A 17,546-nucleotide genomic window follows, 5' to 3' on the forward strand; every position below is an offset into this window, starting at 1 on the left:
TATATATATATATATATATTGGTATTGATTTCAGTGCTAATGGGACAGCAAAACTAACTCAGATTGTTCCCGATACAATAACGGAATGGGTTGCCAATGCATTCGCCCTAAATGTTAACAGTGGCCTCGGGATCGCAGCTATGACGGCCAATGTAAGTAATCTCGCAGTAACCAATGTTATAATTTGTGACACCGTATTTATGAAATGCAATTTAGGAAATAGTTAATTGTAGATTGTTGGCGCGATCTTCTAAGACATGTCTTTTTTCATTATATTCCATTTTTGCTCTCTGTATTCTTGTGAATGGATGGGTTTTTCAAGTACCTTTTCATTTTGATTTAAATAAATGAAAGTCGTTTCTTGATGAGCAGATTTATGATGATGATGATTATTATTATTATTATTATTATTATTATTATTATTAAATCAATATTAGTCTTTGACTGATTGAAAATAAGACATTGCAAATTTTGTTCATCCATGTTTCATAGATTAAAAATACAGAATTTGTAAATTAAATGACTAGATAACTATATTTACCATATCACGGCTCTATTCCTCAGCAATATATATTTTTTTAGTTTACAGTGTTCCAAAACTTTTTCGTGAGCCTTCAGTTGCCGTATTCTGTCGTGAGAGGCGAAGAAGTAGTTATTCAAGCAAACGTTTTTAACTATTACGACACCAACGAATACGTAAGTTATTAATGTTAATAAATGTACAAATATAAACAATTTTCTTCCTAACTAGCACCAAACTATCTTGGTGTACATAGTCACACCTATGAAATATTTTGTAATGGTAGTTTGTGTACCTGAAACATTAAGTTTAATATTTTGTTTCAATCTGCCATTGTTGATTATGTCAGTCATTAGCGTTGATCGCCTATCTTGCCACCAGCACATATCAGCCATAATTTTTCAAGAAAATCGCATCATTCCATGATTATAGAAACGTACCATTGCTCTCTATGATTAATTTAGATGAAGTTCCAGTCCAATGGTCTACATTGGACAAATGCATGGTCATGACCTACTTTTCACGATTTATAATCCCTTGCACACTAAAAAGTAATTTTGCTCCTTTACCCTGATGTCAAAGTTAGTTTTTGTTTTATTTCGATGTTGCAATATTGATCTGTATTTACACAAATAAATTTTCTCCATATTTATTTTAGTTTGGACCTCTTTCAATTTAGTTGACGGAGTCGTATAGTAATGCCTTTGCCCATTCTTTTTCTTTCCCTCCCCCAACATACTTGTTCCAAGATAAATTGACTGAGTATTGCATTATTTTAACCACATTTAATATGAACATTTATATTGATCTAAGCTCGAAAGACTTTGATTTTCAAACTTCTGTCATGATTTATAGGTATTATGGGCAACCTTTCTTACACTCCCTACCTTTCCTTCACACTTTAGCTACATTAGGCACGCAGCTTTTTATTGTTGAACATGTGCAGGAGTTCTATTTTTAGTTCTGCTACGTCGTTAATAATGACGGTGCCGTCCCCCTCCCCGTCACCACGATCCTTTATTGTTCATCTTTATGATGTTTGTTTCCGCAGCATAATTTTATCAAGATTTTGTTTATGGGGATTTAAATTTGAAATGATCTCGATTTCCAGCTTCCCAGGAAATTATTTATAAGGATTACCACTTGATTACCAAACCACTATACTTTGATTTATGAATCGTTATTTTGCATTTCAGGTTTCCGTGTGGTTGAATACTATTTGATTTTGAATTAGTTTAATCTCTAGCCTTGTTAAAGCATTATTTCGAAGAGTTATGGCTCAATTCCCTGTCCTTTTTGTGCTTTTCTGGACACTTTTACTACATAATGCTGCATTTAAACCACATTTATCATACATCATTGTCCTGGTGAGACTCGGAATAATTTAGATTCAAGCATTTCATGCCATCATTAAGAGAATTTAAGTAGCCTTATAACTCATTCTCCTTGCTATGGTTTCTCAACATGTGCATTATATAAATAGGTTCTGGTGACCTTGAACGGATCAAATGACTTCGATGGCATTACTCTTGATGGCACCGGAAAGGAAACAGTTTTGACTGGTGATCTGGTGCAATGTGTTCAGGTAATTTGAATTTATATCATTCGTTCAAAAGTTGTCATGAAATAAGGCCTGTTCTTTCTTTTAGTTTACGGATACCCCTTTGTACGATATGTACTTTTGGATATAATTGAGAATAATTATGATCCTGCGTTCAATTGGCTATAATCTCAGTGTTAAATACATCGTGGTATTTAAGTTTGTCATGATGTCGGTATATGTTTACTTAAAGCCTGGCTCGTATAGTAAAGGGTGAGATTACACAAATAAAATATAACTTGTTTATATATAAATAGTTCAATATTATATAATTCCTTTACTCATTCCATTGGGCGTATGTCTCTAAAGAATATGGAAAAGCTATTAATACTTATGTATAAATTATTTCTCCTGTGACAAAGTATAAAAGAAAACGTAAACGTTTTTGGAATGAAATTTGGAAACCTCCCAGAACTTGGCAGACTAGATCCCTACATAAATGGAAATGTGACTGTAATCTTGAAAGTGAAGTTGGTATTTATTTGGCCGAAATCTGTTACCTATGAGATTATATACTATATAATTCTCATATTTTAAAAATCAAGATATTCCCTGTGAAATTTAGGACTCAGCAAGTTCATGAAAAGTTATAAAACAAATACGGTGTCAATTATTCATATTCCTTGGCAATATCATTATGCATAAATAATTTTAAGAGAAACATAACAAAAATATACAAAGAAAATTTATCATTTAAAGCAAAGCTTTATGTGTAAATACAAATCTTGCGTGCCTCTATTATCTGCTGCCATATCGGCCTGTGTTATTTAATGCAACTCACATCGCTACCGGATGACATTTAAATGTGAAGATTCGTGAACAAATAAAGTGGAATATTTAAAAATGCATCCTGAATCTTGTACTTCATTGACATACTGTTTTTTTCAGTGATGTATTAAATGCTGTTTATCTGGTTAAATTCTGAAATATCACAGGTGAATTCAAATGAGCCAAAGGCAGTATTCTTCACAATAAGACCGAAGTCCATTGGTTCCATAAACCTACAGGTTCAAGCACAGTCACGTCTGGCGGCGGATGCATTGATGAATCCTCTTTTAGTTAAGGTATGCATTTTCCTTTGCATTTGGTCGGTACCTACCTATCTACAGGAGAAAAGGTGACTGAATTTACTAATTAGTTCAAAGTCTTGCCGACGGGTAAGCGACGTATATTGAAGAGTTAAATGGTTAGTTAGTAAAGATTTTATGAAACGTTCTGATTAGGTTTTCCGAAGTTTTGAGTACTTATTTTTCAGTTGAGACTGTTACATGTATATATTGAGATCAAAAGTTGTAAGACCTTTTCTTAATCTGAGTCAACGTATTTCCATATTTGCAGTATACGTTTACTTGTATTAAATCTGGAACAAAAATTCAGTCATATTAGACCAGATTTGGTGCTTTAAGAGTAATTTGATTGACAAATATTGGTGTCGCTTACAGAGTATATTGTGTTGCATTAAAAGATGAAACTAACGCATATGTTAACAATTATCCCTTTAGGTGCAGAAAGCTATTGCACTTACCTCTGGTATAATTGTACAAACGTCATAATGTATGTTGGTGTTCTGTAACGACACACAAGAATAAACACTTTTCTGAAATATTGTAACATTTAATATTGAAGCTCACTGCTATTTTTTCCCGTTCGAATTAGAAAACACGGGTAACAGTTTCCTGGAGGCAATAGGGGCATTAAATGTTCTGGTAACGTTTCTTGAAAGTCATATATTTTGTCACGCGCAGTATTCCACTGAAATTTGAAACAGCATTGCAATGATGTTATAATTTGTATACTTGTATGCTTGATTTGTCTTCTTCCAGATTGGGAGGCATCATTCATAGAAATTTAAAGTTTGTGTATTTTTCAAAGTTAATGTTCGTCAGTATTTATTCTCGATGTTGATAATTGTTACAGGCTGAGGGAGAACCAAAAGAATACAACAGGCCGGTGCTAATATCACTTCCGAAAGGTGGAACGTTCTTAGAGCAAGTTCGAATCACGTATCCTCAAAATGTAGTACAAGGCTCACAGAGTGTACGCGTAACCTTAATTGGTGAGTTAACGTCATTGTTCAAATTTAAAAAAAAAAAAAAACTTCAATGGACAATGGATGCAGCTAATTGTATATGCCCAGATCATTTAAATGCAAATGTTATATCTATGGGTTTGAAAGTTTACTTGTCCTACTCTAATAGGAAAACTGAAATTTCTGGTCGACTGAGGTTGCAAATTACTCCCCAAAAAGGGAGGGCTGACCAGTATTTCTCTTTAATAAATAGGATATTGACAAATGGAAGTTTCTACTTTCTACTGGAAATATTTTCCATTCTTAAAGTCTACTCAGCTATCCACTCGCACACTTCATTACTAATAAACTCTTAGCAGATGGAGAACATATTGGTGAAAGGTGCAATTATTAACAACTGGTATTGGAAGGGTCATATAATACGCTTCTTCACAATAAGCTTGTACACTGTTTTATAAACAGCTGAGTCGGATCCAGGTTAGGAGAGTACATATTTCCATTCACTTTCAAAAAGTATTTTTGATTTGATTTGTTTAGTCATAAATATTGCCTCATTTTGTGATATGTTTAAAATAAACTGCAAAAGCCACACGTAGCACTAGCAAGAACAGCAGCTTTGTAGAATATAAGATGATGAATTCCAGTATATCCCATAACGTTCACGTTTTTTTTAGCTTCTATACGTCAAATCATAACATTCCCGCAGCATATGCACAGCAATGTTAAAAAGCTACGTCAATGTGGTGAGGACTGTAAAATTCCTAACGTCGTGTGATGAATAGACACATCATGTGTGTTTAATGCTGTGTCATTCGCTGTAGGTACCTCAAGTCATATCGTATCGAATTTACTATGTAAAGTTCCTAATAAATTAACAATTATATAGCATGCATTAACGATTATTATTATTATTATTATTATTGCGCAACTTTGTCTACGGAAGTATTTACTCTGCAGGTGATATTCTTGGACCTTCCATGGAAAATCTAGATGACCTTATCCAGCTCCCATACGGCTGTGGGGAACAAAACATGCTGAACTTTGCCCCCAGTGTATATGCAGCCCACTACCTAAAGCAAACCAGCAGGCTTCCCGACGATTCAGTAAAATTAGAGGACATTAGATTCAAATTAAGAACAGGTATATTATTTAAAAGATTATCGTTTTCATGTACATTTCATAAGCCTAAAATATTGCCACAATCTGTACTTTATTCAAACAATATCCGAATATATATTGTTTTGAAAATTAAATCTGAATGAAGCGTAATTTACTTTTGATGCAACTGAGACAATAGTAACTTGTCATCTCATGTTGTCATCAATATGACGTTGAGAAAACTGTTTGAGATCATTAATTCGCTAATGAGTTCAGTTCAACAAGGAATGCAGAAATATCTTTCAACTCATTTCCTAAATGTTACTGGAATAAGTGCAATTGTATTGGAAGCTCCATATATATATCTACTGTTTTCCCAGTCAAGACATTATATGGCGCATGCAAAAGACAAAAGCAAACTCTTTTGAAAAGAAAATATTTACATTATCATTAAACTTGACAACACAGAAGAGCAAATTTACTTTAACGTGAGGTTAAATAAAACTATTTAGGCAAAAGAAAATAAATCGAGTACAAGTTTAAATATTATTTCAACATCTAAACTGTTATGCAGTAATACTACGAAATTGTATTTTCATGTTTTCAGGTTACCAGAGGGAATTGGTATATCAGAGATCTGACGGGTCATTCAGTGCATTTGGGGATGCCGATGAGTCAGGAAGTATATGGTATTTATAGAGTTTACACCATCATAATAATAATAATAATAATAATAATATTAATAATAATAATTTTAATTCTTGTGACGTATTTCAACGGTCCAGATTACCTATATTTTTGAAAAACAATATGACACAACCACGAACATATTTCTAGGATTTACACACTGAATATAACTTGTTAAGATCGTGCTAGATAAAGAGCAAAATTATATATATATATATATATATATATATATATATATATATATATATATATATAGTGATTCTTTGCATAAAGTTATAAATCCTTGTGATTTGCATAACGATGAACGTGCGAAGGAAGACCTTTTTCCAATAATCAGAGATGGGATATTAAACAGGAACTTGTAACTCGACTTCTGTATCTCCATAAAAAGAGCAGTTTTTCAACATGGGGGATATTTCTGAACATATATATGAAGTGTACACTCAGCAAAGAGTTTGAACAATCTATAAAGTACTGACAACTGAAGTCGTTTCTGATCTTATTATAGAATCGCAATCTATCCATTGAATTTAACACCATTTAGTTTGTATAGAAATATATCTTTAGAACGTTGTTTAAATATAACTAAAGAGGTTCTGATCACCTACTTCTTGACGCCCAAAACCTTTCTCCGTTTGGGTGAAAACTCCAGAGCCCTCAATTTGTGTACTCATAAATCAGTGTTCATCCCATGTCAGCTGTATGTTGTAGCTTTGTTTTGGGGCAACTATCATCAGTTATGTTTATTAATTTGAAACAGTACTTATGCATTATACTAATTTTGCTGCTTGAATTGCATTCTACTTAACTAATTATAGATAAAATATTTGGAGCGTGTTTTATAATGTCAACGATCTACTTACAGAATGACACATGTACAGTATCAAAGTCTTTCTCTTAAACAAAACCCAAATGAACTTTTAACTCAGAATTCAAATTTGAGCGTATTGTTAATGCCACTAATATATTAACTGAATGGCGTATGTATTGCCTGAAAGTCATTCCCTTGAACAAAAATACCCTACTTTTGACCCATAATTCAAATGTGAAGCTATTTGAGTATCAACTATTTGGAATAGTTTTTGTAGGTTGTATACCAAAGCGAGTAAGTCGTCTTCAAACTATTAGGTGACTTGCTGCTTGTGCTGCAGGGTTTAACACGTATACAGCGATTTCGTAGAAAAGAGCTCAACCAAGACATTTTATAAGTTAACGTCTCTATGAGGTAATCACAAAATATTACATATCCTTTCAAGAATCTACCTTTTTGAAAAATTCTACAATAGTTATTTTTCTCAGGTTAATCTTTATTTTCAAGATGAAGTTCAATATCATTTTAGATAAAGGCAACAAAGTCATATACACATAACAGACTAAACAACTTAGCAAATTCTAATGTTGAACCATTATTCTGGTTAAAGTGGATTTAAATCATTTAAAATAATGAAAATAAAATGGGTTTGTATGTACAACCTTGCTCCACCACAATCATGCAGTTACATATTTCTGGCAAACCCATTTTGCGTTTTGAAGCTATCTTAGACATTTACATATATGGCTTTCGGTATTGTAAGCATTTTACTACTAATATCTTTAGTATAATTTATGATAAAGTTAGCTTCTATCAATATGGTTATACGCTTTTTCATTTTTAATAATAATATAATAATAATATATGAATATAGTTAAACAGAATCATACAAAGACGAAATGGAAGATGTTTCCATTTATCTCGCTGAGAAAACATGGAGTCTGCTCGGGTCCTTCGTAAATTATTTTTTATATCGTTGTTTGTTCAGAAGATTTTGTTGTTGTTGTTGTGGGGTTTAACGCCATTTTTTCAGCACACGATAGGCTATGCATGGCGGCCAGTATTAATGGTGGAGGAAGAACCCCGGAAAACCCCGGGAAGAGCAACCGACCCACTTGTTAAGAAGATATAAAAACAATGAAATACTGGAATTTACCATCAGATGGTTTATACAGTACTAAAAGTTACTATAAAATACCTAATTAGAATCAGTTTTAAAATAGAATCAGTTTAAAAATCTTTCAGCAAATTTTTAATTTCAACTAGCAAGTGAGAAAACGACCAAGGACATGTACCGTCCTACGAATAATGAAATCATACTTTAAGATTTACGAAGTATTTATTAAAGGAGAGAACACGTAGACAAATAAACAAAACAAACCCAACATGTATTATATATTTACCAAAAGAAAACTTGATTATAGTTTTCTTTAGAACACTTGACTAAAGTCAAAGATTTATCGGATTTGTCTTCAGGTTGACGGCATTTGTTGGAAAGTCCTTTGCACAGGCAACCGATCTGATTTTCATCGATCCTAGGGTCATTGAGGAATTAGTGAAATACATTCTCAAGCAACAGTCCGATGACGGTCTGTTCAACGTCACAGGGATAGTTCACCACAGAGCGATTCAGGTAACGTTTGCTATTTTAATCATTGTAAAGTAACATTGTATACTGAGCATCTGGTTTATGTGTTTAGCCCACTTTGTCCATCACTAAACCAGACTGTGTTACTGCTGTTGGTATTTATTCTTTTCAACAGTGTTATTTTTTCCTTTCCAGTACTAAATCAAGCAGAATTATTTCGTAAGTTGGCAGATGTGGAAATATCAGTATTTATATAATACATTGCTCAAACATGTATATTTAATTTCGTATATATTAATTTGTAAAATCATTATTTACTATGCGAGTAAAGCTGAAATGACCAATTTAACAACATACTAAATAACTTGAACCTAACATATCCACGAAGCATTCTAAATATATTATGACAATTTATACATATCATCTCATCTGCTGATTGGACGGGAAAAAAACTGAGCACGTGGATGCCATTTAACCAAACATTTCAATTTTTATCCTAATTGAAACTGTATATCGTTCCATCGCAAGACGTGACCAGAGAAAAGTATTTGATATGCTTAAAACATAAATAGATATTCTACTAATACGATTAATCGCAAACAGAAAACCAAATTAGGCAGGATACAACTCCTAAGTGCAATAGACGTGTACTGTACAAAATAATACCCTCACTCGTACTTAAATGGAAGGTTATCCTGAGTAGGTCTTACACGTTATATACAAATGGCGTGACATGAACTTGTATTTGTTTTCAACATTTTCCAGTTTTCTTTGTTTTTCAGGGAGGATCGGCTGAAAGCAGACGATCGCTTGGTGCTTATATCTTCATTGCTTTAAAGGAAATACAGGCTCAAAATATAAGTGTGAGTTTCTTCAACACTTGGTGTACACTTACTATTCCGTCATTTGTAAGTAGTAAACTAAAGAATAGAAGATAGCCAACTGAAGAGCGTGTATTACATTGTACACTGTTTTGATCAGAAGCAAGACTGCATTTAAATTCTTCTTTAAAGAAAACACTACAGAAAATATTAGGCATACAATTAAAGAGCGTTCTATTAAGAATTCATTCAGTCGTTTTGTAGGTCACATTCTAGTTCGGTGGTCTTGTATTTTCACATTGTGTTAATATTGTAATACGAGAGAGTTAATGGGTACACAGTCTCAATGTACTCTTCCCTCAATGTACCAGAGGAAAAATGTTGATTATTCCGAACATTTTGGATTCAAAACGTAGAGTATGAACACGCAGGATTTTGAATTTTCTGAAGGTTCATAGTAGTATCGCAGATCTTAGATGGTTGAAATATCTCTCATTTGGAAAGTTCGTGGCTTCGAATAATTAATGTTTAAAGTGATTGTGTTTCCAATGCATATTTCCAGAAGGATGAGAGTCTTCTATTAAGCCTGAACAAAGCCATTACTACAGCAGAGACGGCCCTGGCAAATTCAACAACTGAACTGGCAACGGAGTACGAAATGGCAATAATAGCTTATGCTTTGTCACTTACAGAAAAATATACTGCTAATGCCAGGTCCATCCTCAGCACTCTAGTTCAAAGCCGAGATGTCGTCAATGAAGGTAAAATATATTTCGACAGATTTTGGTCTCAAGAAATCTGTGCGAAATTTGAAATTCGTTTGAGCAATTTGCTTTTGCCGGGAAAGGTGTGTTCTCATTAATACTTTTGTGGTTTGTTGTTAGTGGACATTGCTACTTTTTATTTTGAGTCATATATTATGAATGAGAATACATGTAATGTATAGTGAAAATTATTTGTTAAACGTATTTAAGACAATGCTGTTCAGCATGCAACTTTAAATGACAGCATAAAGGCACTTTAAGTGAATTTCACTCTTAATGCATAATTGCAATATGACAGAAAATTTCTGTCTGTAGAACGTGCTATTGTATATTTGAAAAATTGCACTATTTTGTATTCAACGTAATTCATTGCAATATGTTGATGCCATATTTTGTACTAGTGAGATGTCGTAAATGTTACAGTTTGGACAGATTATTTTGTAAACGACCAACCATTTGCATGGATTGTAGGAGACTTCACAAAAGAGTTGAATCCATATTCAGAATATGTAGCTGAGACTTAATCGTGTCATTCTTTAAAATAATATTCAATAATTTTAATACTTTACAAAATCAAATATCAACATAAAACATTCTATCTCTCACTATATTCCATATGAATTTAGCTCAGATTTTCAAAGCCTGATTTTCTACACACAAAGATCTAAGAAGCAAGTGATAACCGTTATATACAACAACGCTTACCTGTCTTATTCGTGGGGATTTACGTGAACTAAAAGATCAGTGCTGGTGTTTCAAATCAGAATATATAATTGAACTCATTCACCCACCATTAAAATTTAGATAACAAGCAGTTTTATTAAATATATATTAATGATTTATTGGAAGTGTTGAAATATGATCCTATACGTGTATATTGTATAGCAAATATATTGTTTGGATAGGTGGTCTACGCCACTGGAAGAACGACTCGCAATCCCTGCAGATAGAAATAGCAGCGTACGCTCTTTTGGCTTACACTGAGCTGAGGGACACTGATAATGGATTGCCCGTGCTGAGGTGGCTCATCAAGCAGAGAAATCCCTATGGAGGATTCGTGTCAACTCAGGTAGATCATTAGACAGAGAAATCCGTTTGGAGGATTTGTATCAACTCAGGCAGCTGTATATAATTTTACCGGGTTTAAATAGTTCATCTGAAAAGGTATCTTCAGATAGCCCTTCAAAGGTTAAAAAATGGTAATGTTGTCTTTATGATAAAGAATTTGTTTCCCACATTTTGCAGTTTTGATTTCTTTAAGGTCAATATAATGCCATGTACATAATTATTATTGATGCCTAACTATTATCCCGAATGAAGATAAAAGTGATGGAATATATTAATTCCTATCATATAATGGGGTGGGTGGTTGGCGGCATACCCTTAAATATGATTCGTACTTGTAATCTTTTAATGACTATAATCGACGCATAAAATACTAAAATAATACCCGTATAAAGAACGTATCCGGTATGCGTTAGGAATACAGATAGTAAAGATATCGCAATACTTTCAAAGAGCAAATCAAGTAACCAGGAAAAATGCCGACACAATCGAATAATGATAATGCATGCTCCTGTTTTTATTCACACACACACACACACACTGTTCTTTTTTTAAATTACAGAACTGCACAGTATTGAAAGTTGACATAAAGAATTTCTATGGGAAAGATGGTGTAATATGTGCTATTCATTTATCAAATAGCCATTTAAATAAGATGTCCAGTTATTAGTGTGGCTTCTTAGAAAACATTTAATTCATTATATAGTAGAAACTAATGACGTTTGAACTTAAATTATCCGAATGTTTCATTGTTACAGGATACAGTCATTGCAATTCAAAGCTTGTCCAGTTTTGCGGCTTTGACCTATACCCCGGTTGTTGATATCCAAGTAACCCTTCGAGTGGGAGCTGCCATGGAGAACTTGACCCTCAACAGGGAAAACAATGATGTCCTGACACTCAGAGAGGTAAGCTTAAATATTTTATTTTGATGTGCTGGATATGGTTTCAAGTACTGTATCTGCGGAATACAAAGTCGGCTTCTCGCTGTAACCTCGTTAACATACTTACATTGTACATCGTATCGAGAACAGCACATCGTATCAGGAAGAGCAAGTAACAGAGTAACTAACATTGCATCAAAAGGATTACAAGTTAATTTTATGCATCCAATAATACATGACATAAAATGAATGTAAACTGTTTTAAAGTATCATCAGTTAATTCTGACAATGAATAATTTTGTTATACATACAGTGCTTTTCACACGCAACCTTTATTCTTAATTTAGAGTACACGAAGTTTACATTTTGAATTTGTGTAAAACGATTAATGTGACTATTTTCGCTTGCATATTTCGAATGCACTCACTTAAGGATTGCATTAGAGTTAAATACAACGTTCGAAACAATATGAAAAATTCAATGAATGTTATGTACTATAATATAGCGTAAAATATAAAATTGCTTTCTCGGAAAAGTAAACAGCAAAAGCGCAAGATCATTAAAAAATATATTATAGTTGCATTTGTGTTGTTATTCAGATGGAATCTTTCTCCTAAATGTTATTTTGAGTCAAAATATTATCTCAAAAGCGTCATTTGGATCGTAAAAGGGCATGTAGTATCATTAAATATTTCTCCCTTTGTTTGTTTATTCGGTCCGAGAATGTTTCTTGCTATACAGACATGACATCCATTCTGCATAGAAGGTTAGAGTCATTATCTTCGCTAGCCAAGGTTCCGATAACCCAACCTACACCTTGGTATGTCGAGCAAGTATTTCTGTGCTTCGGAGCTGTGAATTTTATTGGATGCGGCGGCAAGCCAACCCATTAAATCAAAATTTAAATGTTGAAATTTGAACACCATTCGTACGTGATCGAAACAAATTGAGCTCACAACTTGATTGATAAATAAGCACTTTTCCAGTGTCTGTCAGTGTTGCACAAATACCTTTCACTCAAATATACATGTAATGGATTTCCTCTGGTACAATGTCAGACTTTCGATGTTAAACTTACAACGTATCCTCTTTAGGTCAACTGCCATCACCGTTTACGGGAGATGTACAATGCACCACGTTATTGGTTAGTTAGAATTACATACTAAGGGAGGCAACACATGAAATCTTTAGATGTCGCTTAGACAAAGAACCGATATAGCTATTCGATCCGACAAGGTGTAGATAGAGTTATCAGAACCTTAGCTAGCAAAGATGACGTGTCATCAAAAGCAATAAGAATTTTCATATTATTTCTTGATTGGGCTTTTGTATCGATTTCAGTTCCCTGGGACTACAGATTTGATAAGTGTATCGGCGACTGGAACAGGAATGGGTCTTTTGGAGGTGAGTTGTGACATGCATACATATATGTTCAGAGACACTTGCTTACAAGAGTCGGTAAATATTTGTTGATGTTATCATAATATCCAGTCCTTTGGTTCTAAATTCTATATACAGCACTGATACAGCTAACGCATGTGCATTTGTGCGTACTGATTAGCTTGTAGATGATGTATAAGATTAGTGTTTATGGTATTTTAATACAGTATAATTGTATGACCGGCTTAAAAATAAATGTGTAATGAACTTTATAATTTCGATTTGTGTAAGTTTTGCGAGTGATTTCATTTAAACAGAGTAAAATGACTACAATGCAAGAAAAATCTAAAACAACCGTCTATTCACAAGTCTAGTACGGTAACATTATATGGGGTTTTCCTACCACCGTGAACTTGAAAATGAAATGTATATATTTAAACAGGTTGGGGTATTCTACAATGTGTTGGGTGAGTCGGTACCTCCAAGTTTCACACTCACTATCGAAACCTCAGAGGAAAGAAAGAACAATTTTATTCTGACGGCGTGTACAAGGTATGTATCCATTATTTAGATGGTATGGATAATATTTTCAAAAGAAATAAGTCGATGATCCCTGTGAAGAATAAAAAGGCCAGAATATGGTTGTATTAAGTTTCTAGCAGACGTTTTGTAGGATAATTACGTAATCAGAACAAAGTTTACATTTAAGATGTCTGCAATTAAATGATAACTTATGTTAGCGTTTATGAGGAGAATGATAATGATGATTAGTGATAATACCTGACGAAATGATAATGATAATCGGTATGTAAGATGAATGTCTTAATGTTTGTCTTCTAGAGAGGACCCCCAATAATGAATAACTTATATTAAGAACCTAAACTATGATTATAGACGAGTAAACAATCATACACAATACACCATAGCCCTTCATTGGTGGCGCTGATATCAGACCACATGCCAATCTAATCGGTTAAAGTTGTGGAAATTTGAATGAACCAGACCATGCAACAACTAGAGAAATGCATGTATTCAGCAACGTACTTGTGCAGATTAATATTTTCCCCAAATGCATCAGTCAACATTACTTATTAATTGCTGTTCAAATTACAGCTGGACAGAGGCAGGCAACAGTGGTATGGTATTGCTGGATATCGGGGCACCATCAGGTTTTGCGGCAGACAAATCATCCGTAGTAATGATATCGGAGATAAAGAGAATCGAAGAATCTTCCGGACGTTTGGTCATCTACTTTGATCAGGTATTCCGACTTATCACCTGGAATGCATTTTCCCAATATTTAGCTCTTACCGTCATGTATGTCTCTTATCTCTTTCAACTTCAAATTGTGCATTTATGTATGTATGTATGTATGTATGTATGTATGTATGTATGTATGTATGTATGGTCAACAAACTTAACTAGCCAGGTTTATCAAGAAGATAAGTCTTTGCCTGCATGTTGACACTCTTTTCTCCGTCAAAAAATTGACTTTTAATAATCTTTGAAATAATTGAAAGTCCTTCAAAAGTTGAATTAATGAAAATATATTATATATTGGTCTATCAAGACTAAAGTCTATTAAAATGACAAGATAATTAACTGATGAGTTTTTCTGAATTTAGAGATAAAACAGGTAATAATCTTTATGCAGCTGGCATCTAATGTCCTGCTGCAGCCGACTCTGATTGTAGAACCCTTATTAATCTGGTAATACCATTTTCAAACAAGGTAACATCTGAGAAGATCTGTATTGGCGTAACAATGAGAAGGGAGTCTCTGGTTGCCAGGGTCCAGCCTGCGACTGTCCGAGTCTATTCTTACTATGACCCAGGTAATCTATATAACGCATGCTACGTAAGCCACCCGTAATTTATTTGTCGATGTGTACTTTATAATATTAATGGTATATAATTATTGATTATTGTACTACTCCACAAACAGATACGATTTAATGAGGAATGATTTGGTGGCATAAGCGATATATCTAGTACGCAACAATCAGCGTCCAAGCTGGACTTGCATATTAGTCAGATTTGAATATACTTTGGAAGTTAATTTTCTTGCAGTTGGAATGAAATAGGAACCCGAAAGGGTCAATTCATTTTATTCGAAATGGTGATATATTATATGATTTACAATCGTATAACTTAGCAATGTTTGATTTGTATTTAGTTTCATCTCGCATTCTATGCGATGACATTGAAACCTATTATTAGGCACATAATGACAACGCTAATTAACAATCATATTGTCCATACTTGCAATGTAATATCTATGCTTCATTTTGATAGGTGTCCGGAGTATAAGTGTCGATTTAAGTATAAAGATTGTGCTAATTGTCCAAAATAAGTTATGTTAAATGTTAAAAGTACTTTCAGTTACAAGCATATTTGCAGTGTACAATGCCATCTATTGACTCAGAAGGAAGGCTGATATCACATCCTGAAAATTTTGCAATATAATATTAGCAGTTCTACAAAATCTGACACCCTTTTTTGCTATACAGCCAACCCCCGCCAAAAAATAAACAAATAATACAAAATTGTATTCAAACTTGTTGATGATGATGATGTGGACTAACGACGAATATATCGCTTAGTTTTCCAGTTAACGATGACTGTTCATTCCAGTTTCATGCACACGCATCACTTGCTATACATGCACACTGCACATGACAAAGTAAGGGCTATACTAACTTGTTATTGAATTCCTTATACAATATTTACAGACAAGCGGACAGTAAAGAGTTACCTGCCCACAAGTCTAAAAAACAACAGTTTGTGTGATGTATGTGGAACCGAGTGTGGATGTGCTCCTGGAACTATTGTTACCGCAACGGTATGTTTACGTTTTTATCCATGAGATTTAAACAGTGTGCGTACGTATACTTCAGATAAGTTGGTATTTATTCCTACGGTAAAGAGCCGAAAAGAAATACATGAATGTGTGTCGTACCGTTCGTCTGCGGGCATTTACTCCTAAACTGCTGAGGTAAAGTTCACTACACATCGAAGTGGAGGTATCCAGGTGGCAACAATATGCGGTAGGGGATAAATTTTGGCTTACCCGTATGAAGTTTCCACAAAGACGCCAAATAAAGTGTACAAAATCTCAACTGATGCTTTCCATTCTGTAATAATAATAATAATAAATAATAATAATAATAATACATAAATTAATTAATTAAAACTACAAGATAAGTTATATACCAGCATTCAGGATGTATATTCAATTTAGTTTTAAATAGAATTCAATCTTTTAATGTACTTTTAATATAATATTTAAACAGAGTTGATTTTATAAGAAGGTTTTAGGCTATACAGTTTTAATACGGACAGTTTTGAATATAAATTCTTTCGTTTAATTATTCAGTAATACCTAAAAGTAAAACAGTAGAATTTCAAAAAGTGGATGTTATTATTTAGCAAGGTGTATATACACTTTTTAAACATTGTTCTTTTCTTTCAGACTATGTGCAGTAATGTTCTTCGCAGTAATACTTAATTACTAAATGGCAATGAAGAAATTCACGTATATACCTCATCAGTGAGCGGAGACTAATGCAGTGTGATAAGATTGTTCCTGGAACTGCGCCTCATTTTGTAATAATATTTTGTATTATACATGCTATCTGTGTTGCGTATACGTAATGACGCGATTTTATAATACCTGCTTGCCTGTAAATGAGCAATAGTTAGAGTAAACGCTGTCTTTATTAAGCACAAACAATTTAAGATTGATTGCTTCGACGATTTGTATTGCAAATAAAAATACAACTCATATCTCTGTAGTTCTTTTCACTAAAATACGACGAATGAAAATTACACTATATCAGAGACAAGGGTTGTCAGCCCGGTATAACTAAAACGGGGCACTGGTTGAACACTGTGCAAGCCATGGGCACAATTGTATGTCACCTGTAGAAATGAGTAATGCCTAAACCAGTGTTACCAAAACCTATGTTAAATCTGAAAATAAACGCCATGGATATGATTCTGTTCATCAGTTTTAATCTTTGGGCGTCTGGAGTATATCAGAACTTTTGGTTGTTTGAACCTACAGGAAATCTGCAAGGAAATTTCTGCTCTCATCTCTTTGTAATTCAAAAGTAATCGTTCTTATTAACTAATACATTTATTTTCAGTTCGATTTTATCATGATATAAAGTACATAGGTATTCTACAAAACATTAGTAAATTATTCTCTAAAAGTTATTCATTAGCGAATAATGGATAAAAATGAAAGTACAATAAACTAATTTAGTCAAATTAGCGCGATTTAAGCACATTTCTTCTA

At 33.4% G+C, this 17,546-nt stretch overlaps 1 protein-coding gene across 2 annotated transcripts in view; it reads left to right on the top strand.

The window, feature by feature from the left end:
- Window positions 1-17,032, top strand: part of LOC149785169 (CD109 antigen-like) — a 44,253-nt gene extending 27,221 nt beyond the window's left edge. For both annotated transcript variants that reach the window (XM_089978961.1, XM_089978960.1), the window contains exons 20-37: window positions 35-152; window positions 583-696; window positions 2,004-2,105; window positions 3,056-3,184; window positions 4,038-4,176; window positions 5,107-5,289; window positions 5,855-5,936; window positions 8,222-8,378; window positions 9,116-9,196; window positions 9,717-9,915; window positions 10,824-10,987; window positions 11,742-11,891; window positions 13,209-13,271; window positions 13,690-13,799; window positions 14,361-14,508; window positions 14,979-15,081; window positions 15,979-16,088; window positions 16,719-17,032. In XM_089978961.1, the coding sequence (XP_089835087.1) occupies window positions 35-152; window positions 583-696; window positions 2,004-2,105; window positions 3,056-3,184; window positions 4,038-4,176; window positions 5,107-5,289; window positions 5,855-5,936; window positions 8,222-8,378; window positions 9,116-9,196; window positions 9,717-9,915; window positions 10,824-10,987; window positions 11,742-11,891; window positions 13,209-13,271; window positions 13,690-13,799; window positions 14,361-14,508; window positions 14,979-15,081; window positions 15,979-16,088; window positions 16,719-16,754 (2,188 nt within the window). In that variant the 3' untranslated portion in view covers window positions 16,755-17,032. The remainder of the gene's footprint in view (window positions 1-34; window positions 153-582; window positions 697-2,003; window positions 2,106-3,055; window positions 3,185-4,037; window positions 4,177-5,106; window positions 5,290-5,854; window positions 5,937-8,221; window positions 8,379-9,115; window positions 9,197-9,716; window positions 9,916-10,823; window positions 10,988-11,741; window positions 11,892-13,208; window positions 13,272-13,689; window positions 13,800-14,360; window positions 14,509-14,978; window positions 15,082-15,978; window positions 16,089-16,718) is intronic.
- The last annotated feature ends 514 nt before the right edge of the window (window positions 17,033-17,546 follow it).

Source organism: Sinohyriopsis cumingii, chromosome 13 (assembly GCF_028554795.1).
Source record: "Sinohyriopsis cumingii isolate HCF-2022 chromosome 13, ASM2855479v2, whole genome shotgun sequence".
NCBI classification, from domain to species: Eukaryota; Metazoa; Mollusca; class Bivalvia; order Unionida; family Unionidae; genus Sinohyriopsis; species Sinohyriopsis cumingii.